This window comes from Microtus oregoni, unplaced genomic scaffold (assembly GCF_018167655.1).
Source record: "Microtus oregoni isolate MIOR12 unplaced genomic scaffold, Mior012 000001F_ref0000356, whole genome shotgun sequence".
NCBI lineage: Eukaryota > Metazoa > Chordata > Mammalia > Rodentia > Cricetidae > Microtus > Microtus oregoni.
Window position 1 is genome coordinate 53,213,054 of NW_024543060.1, and position 12,078 is coordinate 53,225,131.

The window sequence follows — 12,078 nt, forward strand, 5'->3', positions numbered from 1 at the left end:
CAACATGACAGTTGGAAATGGCCACCAAACCTTATATTAGTTTAATTTCTCAGACCCATATTAAGCAAGAAAAAAACAGATTTCTTTTTCAGGTTGGCCTCTGACCTCCATATGTGCTCTGTGGTATACATACCTGCCTCCCTCCACTTAATAAATATAATTTAAAATATGAATAAAAATAGCATTTAGTCCTCCGAAATTAATCTAATTTCTTTTTTGTAATTGGATCAGATTCTAACTCTAAAAAATTTTTTCTTAATAACTTATGACCATCTTAAGACTCTTTTATGCCACTTTCCTCCACCCAACACAGAGTTGTTCTGTAGCTCTAGTTGATCTGGGACTCACTTTGAATTTCAAGCTTGCCTTGAACTCAGGGATCTGCTGCCTCTTTCTCTGCCTCCCCAGTTCAGGAATTAATGTTGTGTGCTACCATACTTGGGTCTTCTTTGCTAATGTTGTCACACAAATGAACTTCAGATAGAAAATGATCATTACAAAATTTAAGCATGTGTTCTGACTTGACAATGTTAAATGCAGTCCTTGTTTTCTTTCTGCACCTGTCTCCAAGGTTTTTACTTCTTTTTGCCCTCTCTGGGTTGGATATTATCTTTCTCTTTGTGTGATGGGGGGGGGGGAGACTCTCCCTGACTGAGAATTCCTGTGGGTCACATCAGTAGGTGGCACCTTCTTGGGTAAGTTAGGGATTTAAGGGCATTCTCATCTACTAGATTCTTGCTCAGATATTTACAGTTTTAAAACTTTTCCTCCTTTAATCTAACGATTCCTTTGAGTTTATTGCTAAGATTGTCAACTAATAACAGAATGAATTATACTTTAAATGTTAAAGCTTTTTGTTTAAAATATAATTATTTATACATACATATCTGATTGTCCTTATTTTCAGGAGGGCAGAGAAAAAGGATGGTGTTCTAGTTTCATTAGGTTGCTCTGACAAATGTTCTGACCAAAGAAACTTAAGGGTAGGAAGGACTTGTTTGGTTTACACTTCCAGGTCACAGTCCATCATTGAGGGGAATCATGGCAGTAATTCAAACAGGAACTTGGAATAGAAATCATAGAGGAAGGTTTCTTGCTAGCTCTCTCACAGACCCATATTTCGCTATCTTTCTAATTTGGTTAAGGACTATTTTGCCAAGGGTACAGTGCTGCCAACAGTAGGGTGTGACCTCCTTATCAATTAAAAATCAAGACAGTACCTCACAGACTTGACTATGAGTCAATCTGTTTAGAGAACCTTTCATTTCAGAGTTCTTTCATAGGTGACCCTAGGCTTAGTAGTATTCTGAGTTAAAACTAATAACTAAAACTAATTAGTTAATAACTAAAATTTCTTAAGCTGTGATAAACTGCAAAAAATGCCACAGAATTAAATGATGTATGAAATGTAGCCTTTAAAAAGCACAAAAATTATATGTAAAATTCTCATATTGGAAGGTCTAAATAGCCATGCTCACACGTCATAAGTATTTGTCAATAATACATATTTTCCATTATAGAGATTAGTGATGAAGCACCTTGCTGAATAGATTACCTTGTAACAGGGACTCAAAAAATATTCACTGAATTCAACTTATTACTTAAAATATTTACATTTGATGATCATTATTATACCATTTCACTCTGACCCATAAAATTATCATTGAACCAACACAGTATATGGTAAAACAATTACTACTACAATAACAGAAATAACAACAACAAAAGCCAACAAAAAACCTTTGCAATATGGATTTTATAATTTGTAAGGAAAAATTAGGCTGTGAATTTTAAGGAGAGTACAGAAAGGTATATGTGAGTTTGGAGGCGGAAAATGAAAGGAAAAGATTCCTGAGTGCATTCCCAAAAGAAACAGAATCATTGTCTTGAAGCAGAAGCTTTATTACCGGCTTTGTGCTATTTTTCATAATAGCCAAGGTTTAGAAACAAGTGGCTGTGGCTAGATGAACGGATGAAGGTTATATGTATATGTAGATACAGATGTATATGGTGGAATGTGTTATTCATGAATATCATTTGCAATAACATGATTGAACCATGAAGACATTATGCTACTAAAATAGAGAAATCATAGAACATAATTGTACAGAATCTAAATTTGTTATATTATTTTTTATTGTATTTACACAATTGTCATCTTTTGTGTGGGTGTTTTGACTGCATGCATGTATGTGTATTATTTGCATTGCTGGTTTCCACAGAGGTCAGAAAAGGGCATTAAATCTCCTGAAACTGGAATTTCAGATAGGTGTGAACTACCATGCCTTTGCTGAAGCCCTAATCTGGGTCCTCTGGAAGAGCAGTAAGTGCTCTTAACCGCTGAGACTTTTTTCCAGCCCTCAAATATTTTTCTTAAAAACATAGTAGAAAGGTGGTAAAGAAGTGAAGAGTCGGAGTTATTGACCAAAGCATATAAATGTTCAAAGTTACAGATGAATAAGTCCAGAAGTCATAACATTTAGCATGGCGAACATAATTACTATGCTTTGGGTACTTTAGATTTGTGAGGAAGATAGATCGAGCATATTCTTAGACACATGTGTGGGGTGAGAGATATGGCCATTAGCTTGTTTGTGGTAACCATTTCACAATGAGTGTGTATCATTGTGTATCACAATGAGAACAGCATCACTCCTATGTACTTTCATTATGTACATTTTCATAGATTAAAAAATTACACTATAGTTACATCATTTGGTCCATTTCCATTGATCCTTCAGTCACTTCTACTTTATATGTATATGATAGCTTAACAGAGCTCAGGAGTGGAGTTCTAAGCTTATCACTAATTCTAGTTTCATGAATTCACTGTGGCTCCTTGTTTCTTTAAGGTAGATATAGAAAAGTTGAAAGATTCATTAGGAAAAAATCCTCCTCCTTCAAAACTGTTTGTTTTCCATTTCCTATAATTCTCCCTCACCTTAAAGGGCAAATCTATCAAATACTACACTTACTTTCCAGAGACCAATATAATAACATTTATCTAGAATTTAATAGACTCAAATTTAAAACTTTATTAAACCATTTGTTTTATTCATACTTGTTGATTTTCTTTGTTCTTTTCAATCTGTTAATGTACATCAGTTGTTTAAATAGTTGAGAAAAATGTTCCTTTGCCTTAATGGTTGGTGGTGTGGAAATTAAGATCCTGACTTACTCCTGAAAATCACTAGTAGAATAAAAGCTATAAACTATCTCTGATTATATAATCTTTATGTGCTCTCCCCCTCCCCTTTTCTATGAAGGTCATGGGCAGTGTAACTGTGGACGATGTGACTGTAGGACAGGCTGGTATGGGAAGAATTGTGAGCACCCAAAATCCTGCCCATTGTCAGCTGAGGAGAGCGCCAGGAGATGCCAGAGCGGCTCTGACCTGCCTTGTTCTGGAAGGGGTGAGTGAAGCCAAGTGTCATGTCTTGTCATTCTTCCTAATAATGTGTGGCAAATGAATGCCATCCTCTTGCATCTTATGAAGAAGGGGACTGAGATCATTGAAAGGAGAAATATTATTGCTGTTTCAAAACTGGTAAACTCCATTCAGATCAGTAAAGTTTCTGGACAAATACGATCAGTCTCTCTCTGTCTTTTCCCTTCATGCAAGTACACATGCACACATGCACACACACACACACACACACACACACACACACACACACACACACACAGTCTTCTCTACTTCAATTATTCAATTCCAGTTTAGCTTCATTCAGTTCAATACACTAAAAACAACAAAAACAGAGGTGAGATGTTTGCTTAAAACTTTCTGAACTTGAGCTTCTAATTGCTCAGTGAAATTGATGAAATCCAATACCATTATTTGTTGGGTATTGTTCACTTGGAAAAGCATTGTATAAACATGCATGAATAAGCTGCTCCTTTAGAAGACATTTAGCCTCGGGTGTTGTTTTGCTCTCAGATCAGGAAAAAATTCAGGATAAGGAAAAAAATTCAACTGGAAGAATAGTCTTTTTAATACATCAAAATAAGAACTATGAACTCATTCCTTCCTTGAGAATAACAAAGTCAGTCTGACACATGCTCGTAGAGGAACTGGTTCATAGAGGCTACAAAAAATTTGGTCTAGGGTAGGAATTAGGGATTTGAATTTTAGATGAAAGAATGTGATTTTCTTGTTATATTGTTCATTAAAGTGCTTTTTTATTAAGATATAATTCATGAAGTTTCATTTTTGGTATTTAAAGCCCTGGTATTTTATATAATCACAGAATTATAAGGTTGTAAATACTAATTATACACATTTTATGCATGGTTTAGTGGGGTATGGGTAGGAAGATTTTAATCTTGGAGATACTCCTGAATATCCCTGTCTTTTAGCCATAACCCAGACAGGAGACTCGACTCCATCCAATTTAAAATATTTTCAGGTGGAGATGAATAACCCTGTCAGGCTTCTGGAGTTTCAAGGGTTGAAATTGTACAATCCCTCAGACAACTGTCACCACATTTTCAGTCAGCAGCCAGGTGCTGACATGACCTCACCATCTTCTCTCGTGAAAGTTTCATCATTTTACTCTGAGATAGGATTGAGTGTGGGAGGCTAACCCCTGTAGTGTTCCTGTTTGTTTATTTTTAAATGTCAATATTTTTATCACTCTACTATAATAATGGAGATTATTCCAAAGGGAAAATCTTGAGAGAAATAAAAAATATTTTCAAATCAAAATAGATTTTATTACTGAGAACTATTTTCCAGGTGTTTTTCCTCTAGAAAATTAAGATGAGTTTTGAGATTGTTGTCAGATCTCAAACAAAAGACAGGGACCTGTATGTATGTTGAGAATTTAAAGAATTTTTAGAGTAAAGAATGTACATTATGTTAGGCCATAAAAATATCAAATAATATTTTACTAGTAGAAATAAATAGAACATGAGCATATAAAAACCTGGAAAATTATTAATATATCCATATTTGATATTAAAATAAGAAAATCTCCCAAATTATTTTTTCATTCCCTAAAATTACTTTAAATATATGCATGTGCTTTTTATTTCTCTAGACTTTAATACACAGAAAAAACACAAGAAAGTTATTGTGGAATTATATGCTAATCTTTAACAAACAGCTGGCCTTAGTTTTAAATACATATTGATTCCCATATTTCTTAAGGGTCACTGCTTAGCTACAATTTTGAAGGAACAGAATATAGCTAAAATATATTGCATCAAAATGATGTTAAATACATATGTATAACCTGACTGCACTATAAATTCATTTAGTTTCTAGAAGCACTGTGTGAATAAATAATACAGACCACTACTTCAAGAGTAATGGAGGTATTGGTGGGTGAATTGTTCCCCATGGGTGTTTGAGAATGAAAACTAAAAAGCAAAATCATATCCAGAACTTGAATCCGTGGTCCTTGCACTTTCCTGTCGGGATACATCTATGAGCCACGCCATGGCAACTGGGATCTCTGAAGCAAACATCTCATATGAAAGCTTTTAAAGGGTTAGTTTTGTGGTTTTGAATGAATACCCGTCACAGCTGTGACTGCAAGAGTGGAGAAAGCAATTACAAGTACCATTGGTTCTCAAGCTTGAGGGCCCCGTTGGCCCATCAATTGGGGAGAACGGTCCACAGGGGCAGGTATGTCCCACTGGAAATCAAATTGTATTTCTTGCTTTTGATGATGATGAGTAAGCGAAGCCAATCTGTCTAAAGACAGAAAGTCTCACAAGATCTTCATTCTTATGCAGTCTGAAATTTCTTGATTTCTATTGTTTCTAGATATCATTTCATTCAAGTAGATGTAATTCCCTGTAGCTGATGTGTCTACAAGCTTATTGGTCTTGTTTTCTGCATCTCAGTAGCAGGGGGGAGTCACTTTACTTTTATTTTTGTCTATGTTCTCTATAAAAAACTAAAAGCAGGGGTTTTTGTTTTTGTTTAATTGTTGAGACAGGCTTTCTACATAGCCTTTGGTTCCTGTCCTGGAACTAGCTCTTGTAGACCAGGCTGGCCTCAAACCCACAGAGATCTTCCTGTTTCTGCCTCCCAAATGCCCACTGCCTGGCTAAAAACTAAAAGCAGTTTGAGATAGGGATAGGCTACACATTAGTTTTAAATTCTCTAGTTAAAAATTCATTTTTATCTTCATTGTGATCTTCTTGTGTGTGATTCTAACTTTATTAAAAAACTAAGACCAAAATTAATGCTTGCTCCTCCCATGTTTAATCACTGAAATGCATTTGCTAGTTTGTCTTGCCTAAGATATGCTGGAGAAGGTGCTGGTCCCTCAGCTTGAGTCTCAGAGTGAGGATGGTTAGCAGTGAGCTCTGGTAATCCTCCCATGGTGTGTAACATGGATGGAAACTCGGGTTGTTTAAGTAACTGATATTTAGGGCATGTTTATTATTGTATCCAAACTCCTATCTGATGTACTTTTCCCCAACTAAACTTTAGAAAGTACAACTAGGCCAATATAAATAAATAATCAAAACAAAAATTTCACATACACTTAAATACATGGATATTCAAATGTTTAAGGTTTTTAACTCTATGTGTTATCAATAGCAATATCTAAATAAAAATAAATTTTCATGTATATATCTTAGAAATGAAATATTTATGCTATTCCATCAACTGTCAATTATGTGAGCTAAAACAAAGTGCTAAACTATTGAATGCATTTTCATTGTAATTTCCTAAAACATAATGGAATAGGAAGAACTATAACTATTCTGTGTGATGAGTGGTGTGAATCTCTATAGTAATATCTAAGCCAGTGTGTGTCATATAACCTCTTAACACAATGCTCTGGTCTTCAGAACAAAAATTTTGCCTCTTCTCTCAAATAACACTTCCAAAGCAGCTGAGGTCCATTTTCTAGGACTGTTGAGATTAATTGAGGCCAATCATGTGGAGCTGGTATCTTAAAGGCTATTGGCTGAAGGAGCAAAAAGAGCTCCCACAGCAATTATTCAGAGTGTCTGCAATGTTTGCTGTCTTTGAATATCAGCACATTGTCCTTGTTTCTCACTCCCAAGTTCTTTCTGTTTGGCTTCCTTGTACTTTGATTTTCTTTCATTAGAATTGTTAAAATTTTGTCTATTTTAGTTCTTTAAACATTCATAAACACAAACATCTATGTGACATGGTGAAAAATCTAAGAAAATTGGCACATTGAAACTACTTATTTTATGTAATATCCTGTCATCTAGAAAATGGAAGTGGTATCCTCATTTTTATCAATTAGTATGCTTTAATTAATAAATTAATCAAGTTTTACCTACCCTGGGAACACACTTTCAAAGACTGATAACATGCCACTTTCTCACCATCTGTAGATTTTTCAACTGAAGTAGTAATTTATCTCTTTTACCAGCAAACCACAGCTTCAAATTTTCTTGCTTCATTTATCAGAGTTGCATTCATGAAGCATGGTACTTTGTAGTTTTTTGTTGTTTTGTTTTGTTTTTGAAACAGGGTCCCTTTTATAGCTCTGGCTATCCTGGAGACCAGACTGGCCTCAAGCTCAGAGATCCAACTGCCTCTGCTTCCCAAATGCTGGGATTAAATGCATGTGCCACCACCACCTGTGTAGTGATAAGGGTGGCGGGGCTGCGTCCCCAGCACCCTGGCTGCCTGGCTAGCTTATGCCTGAAATAACAACACACAAACTATATTCATTTAATTACTGCTTGGCCCATTTCTATCTAGCCTCTTCTAGGCTAATTCTCACATATTAATTTAGCCCATTTCTAATCATCTGTGTAGCGCCCCTAGGTGCGCTTACCAGGAAGATTCTAGCCTATGTCCATCCTGGGTCGGAGCTTCATCGCGTGCGTCTGCCTGGGAGCTGGGAGCATGGTGTCTCTCTGAGGCGTCTGCTCCCGAGAGGAGAGCTGTGGAGTCTGAGCTCACTTCCACTCCCCCCAGTGTTCTGTTCTGTTTACTCCTCCCACCTATCTTCTAACCAATGAGGGCCAAGCAGTTTCTTTTTATTCAACCAATGACCTTCCTCCATCACACTGGAACTTGTTTTTTGATATTGTTTTTGTTTTCCTATGTGATTTGTATGCTGTGTTGTTTGGGGACCATTGAATCATTCCTTTTGAAATCCATGGTTAGAGATGTGTTATTCATTTGGAACAGAGAGTTGCAATGTTACAATAATAGAAGTTCTCCAAACATTTTTAGTTACGCACCATCCACATGTAGTGACTTTGATCATATTTACTCTGTGGTTTAGTTAGCAGAAATGCTGTAAGTTAACAGCAGTACAGTTTACTGAGTGACAAGCAGTTGTATGTGTTCCTGTAAGAACACTTAGAGAAAGTAGAGAGGTTTCAGTTTTCTCCATTTGAGTTCCCTGGAGGATTGACGTGCAATACAAGCAAGTGCTCACAGACACTGGAATGACAAAACACACTAAGCTGTGCCTTTTCAAATTTAGTCTCTATGAACTGTAGTCCAGGATGAGGATGAAACAGTTCTCATAAACAAACTTCTTAGTTTTTCTTTACAAGGAGAAATGGTTCTGTACTTAACACTTCCAGCGTTTATCAGTAGGCGGGAAATGAAAAGGAAGTGGTGATTATGGCCAGAAAGCAAAACCTGGATTCTGCCATATCAAACATAACAATGATAATAAATAAATCAATTTTGGACTACCTGGGAAGCTTCTCTGCAATGCTGAGGATACTGAACTCAGGAGATTATTTTGTGTTTTATACTCTCTGTTACCATGCAGTGATATATTTGGTGGTATCCAGGCAGAGATGGGCTTATTTATTACATATTTCTTTGTACCCAGAAGAACTCATTAGCAAGCTTTAAGATATGCATGTGTCCTATATTTTATGAGACTTTGGAAATAAAATTATTATTTATTGTAGTATTATTAAAGATATTTCAGAAAAGAAAACTTTAAGACCTAACAAGAACTATAGAAGGTGTTTTCAGCCTCCTTCCTATGTTTTTGTAAAGTACTTGGTTTTCTCTTTTCGGATGTTGTATAATCTCAAGAAGATGGACAAAGGAATAGGGGCTCAGAACTGGCAGTCCACTTGGAAGGTCTGATACGTCTGTTACTGAATCTCTCAGCAACATGATAAATCATTATTTATTAAGATGATGGCATAATATATGTACCTGAATGTGAAGTGCTAAAATGATTAGAAAGGATCCACATTAAATACAGTACAAAGTATTTACTTATTCAATTACCCCTTTTCCAAGCTGATAATTATTTATATTCTTTATTCTCTGTCTTTTCTTTTATCTGTCTTTTCCCAAACTATTTTAATATTAAACAACAGAGAGGAAAAAAGATTAGCATATTTTCATTGGTTTTAAATATACTATGAAACACTGAATTAAGTCTCATTTCTATTACAAGAATGTTGTTTAGGAAGAATTTAAGAGAAAAGGAGTTTATTTTTAGAGATCCATCTATAGAGAGATGCCATGGTAGAGTCAAGCAGTTCACTGCATGGTCAGCCAGAAAGTAGGGAAAGAGACTGCTATAGTTAATATAGGTTTCGTCTTTCTCTCTTTTATTTGGACCTCAGTCGACAGAATGGTGATATTTGGGACTTGCCTTCCCTATTAGCTTTCCTGGAAACAAACTCACAAACATGTCCATCAGTGTGGCTCGCCAATCTCCAAGGTAATTCTAGGAGTCAACTGAACAATAAAGATTGACCATCACAAATACTTTTGTAGACAAATATCAAACCTAAATGTTTTAGTTACATGAGATTTTCTTAATCCATAGCTCCTAAAATTAGACCACCACCAAGTAAGACAGTGTGAACAATTTTTTGTAAGTGTTCTAGTCACTATTCTTGTTTAAATGTTTTATATATGGCGACAGAATATTTTATACCAAAGATAGGCATTTATCCAAATAAATAGATTTTTATTACATTTCAAAAACTTTTTTATATGGCAAATTGAAAACCTGTGAAATTCTTTGGCTAAGAAAAACTTCTAGGAAAGATTGCAGCAAATATTGTCAAAACTTATTTGAAATGAAAATAGAAAATTGGACAGTAATTCAGTTCCAATTTCTTTAAGCAAAATTAAAATGATATGTGTGACAACCACAACCACTCTATTACTATATGTACATATTTATTTCTATGAAAACACTAAAATCAAAGTGGGGGCTAGATTGTAATTCTCTGGCAGTTGTTTTTCATATTTTATTCAGTATAAATGAGAAAGTAGTTATTTTCAGTGGGTAAAAATCTCATGTGATTATCAGTCATGGCCGTGAGGACATCCCAACCACAGTAGATATTCTCTTTAATAGAAAGTCAATGAGGCAGAGTGCACCATCTCTTTTTCTAAATTATAGGTCGGCCAGCTGGTTAGGACCCTGTGATTCCCTTCCTTGGCTATCCACAATCTTATTAAAAATTAATAGCCCAGTCATTATGTTGGGTTTGCAAAATGATTTCAGAAAATTAATAGACCATGCATTCTATAGCACAGACAACAGATGAATCATATGTTCACAGTTTTGCTGCTTGCCCTATTGAACCAATCTAGCATTTATTGATCACTTGAGCTTTTATTTCAGTGCTATACCAGAAATGAGGCATTGAGGTCTAGTGGTTCATATTCTGTTTTGTATAATTAGTTTTATAGAAAAGAGTCATTGTCTTGTTTATATATGACTGTTATCTTTATGCTATAATGTGGTGTTTCTCAACCTGTGACAGGCCATGTCCCTTCTGTGGATGGAACAACCATTTTGCAGGGGTCACCTAAGATTATCCTCTATATCAGATATTTACACAGCACTCATAACTGTAGCAAAATCAAGTTAAGGAGTAGTGAAGAAAATAATTTTATGGCTGGGATCAGCACAACATGAGGAACTGTATTAAAGAGTCACAGCATTACAAAGGCCGAAAACCACTGCTATAATGTTAATCTTGAGTAGTTGGCACAGAAAACATATAATTTATAAGTTCTGGAATAATTTCTATTTAGTCTTGTTTAGGACAAACTTACAGTGCCCTGTGTTAAGCTTTTGTGATAAAGGACAAATGGTAAATGATAAATAAAATGTATTGAATGAAATTATAGTCTTTAAACATTTTAATAGCCATACATGCATATCACGTGTTTGAGATCCTACCTTCTCTTATTTCCTCTTTATTTTTCCTCCAGATATTATGTGCTGCCTCTCTTTCTTTTTAAATACTCTGGGACTATCTTGGGGAGCATGGATATCCTCTCAGGGGCTGCATACTTGAAGAAAACTGACACTTCCAACCCAGGCACTCATCAGCTGCCAATAGCTCGTAGTGTAAAAAGCTTCTGCTCCAGCAGGTTGTCCTCTGATCTCTGTACACAAGCACTTCTTCCAACTCAAACACAAAATAAAGACATGTGAAACCAACACTCTAGCAAACAAACAAAGAAAAAGCAGAAATCCAACATCCATTTGATGAGATAGGAGGTAGAACATGTCCTGTCCTCTCTGACAAACTGGAGACAAGGAAAGCAAAGCTTTCTCCGCATAGTGCCCCGCCTCTGTCCCCCCCGCCCCCCCCCTTGTGTGTGTGGTGTATGTGGAGGTGCTGTCAATTCCTCCGGTTTCCTATGTAAGTCCAAGTTTGGAACTAAACTTGAATATGGAGCAGAAGTAACAAGCATGGGGTCTATTAGAACAGATATACAGTCTAGGGGTCTGGCAATTCTCTTAGGGTCTTGCTAGTAAGAAAAACATCCATTTTGATTTTGGTCTAATGTCATAGAAACACCAAGATTTACATCCATTACATTATTACTAAAATGCCAATGGTTACTTAGATTATCATTGTACAAATCCATCCACAAAGAATATAGGTACTTTATTTCACTTTCTTTTTCTTACATCTTAAATTATATCTGCCTTTCTCTTGACAGAATGATTTTAAAAACACAAATAAAATTATTTTCTTGAAAGTCAGTTATACAAGCAGTTTATTACTAGGACAACTATTATCTAGGTCTGATGGTGCAGGTCTATTAATTATAGCTCCTTGGCAGACTGATACAGAATCCCAAGTTCAAGATCCATCTGAAGATAGAGTAAC

The 12,078-nt window shown here is 35.6% G+C and overlaps 1 protein-coding gene across 1 annotated transcript in view; it reads left to right on the plus strand.

Annotated features, from left to right (window-relative positions):
- The window catches only part of Itgbl1 (integrin subunit beta like 1), a 180,036-nt gene that overhangs the window by 102,402 nt on the left and 65,556 nt on the right, over positions 1-12,078 (plus strand). Inside the window, exon 7 of the mRNA XM_041666505.1 lies at positions 3,267-3,413. Within this exon, the coding sequence (XP_041522439.1) occupies positions 3,267-3,413 (147 nt within the window). The remainder of the gene's footprint in view (positions 1-3,266; positions 3,414-12,078) is intronic.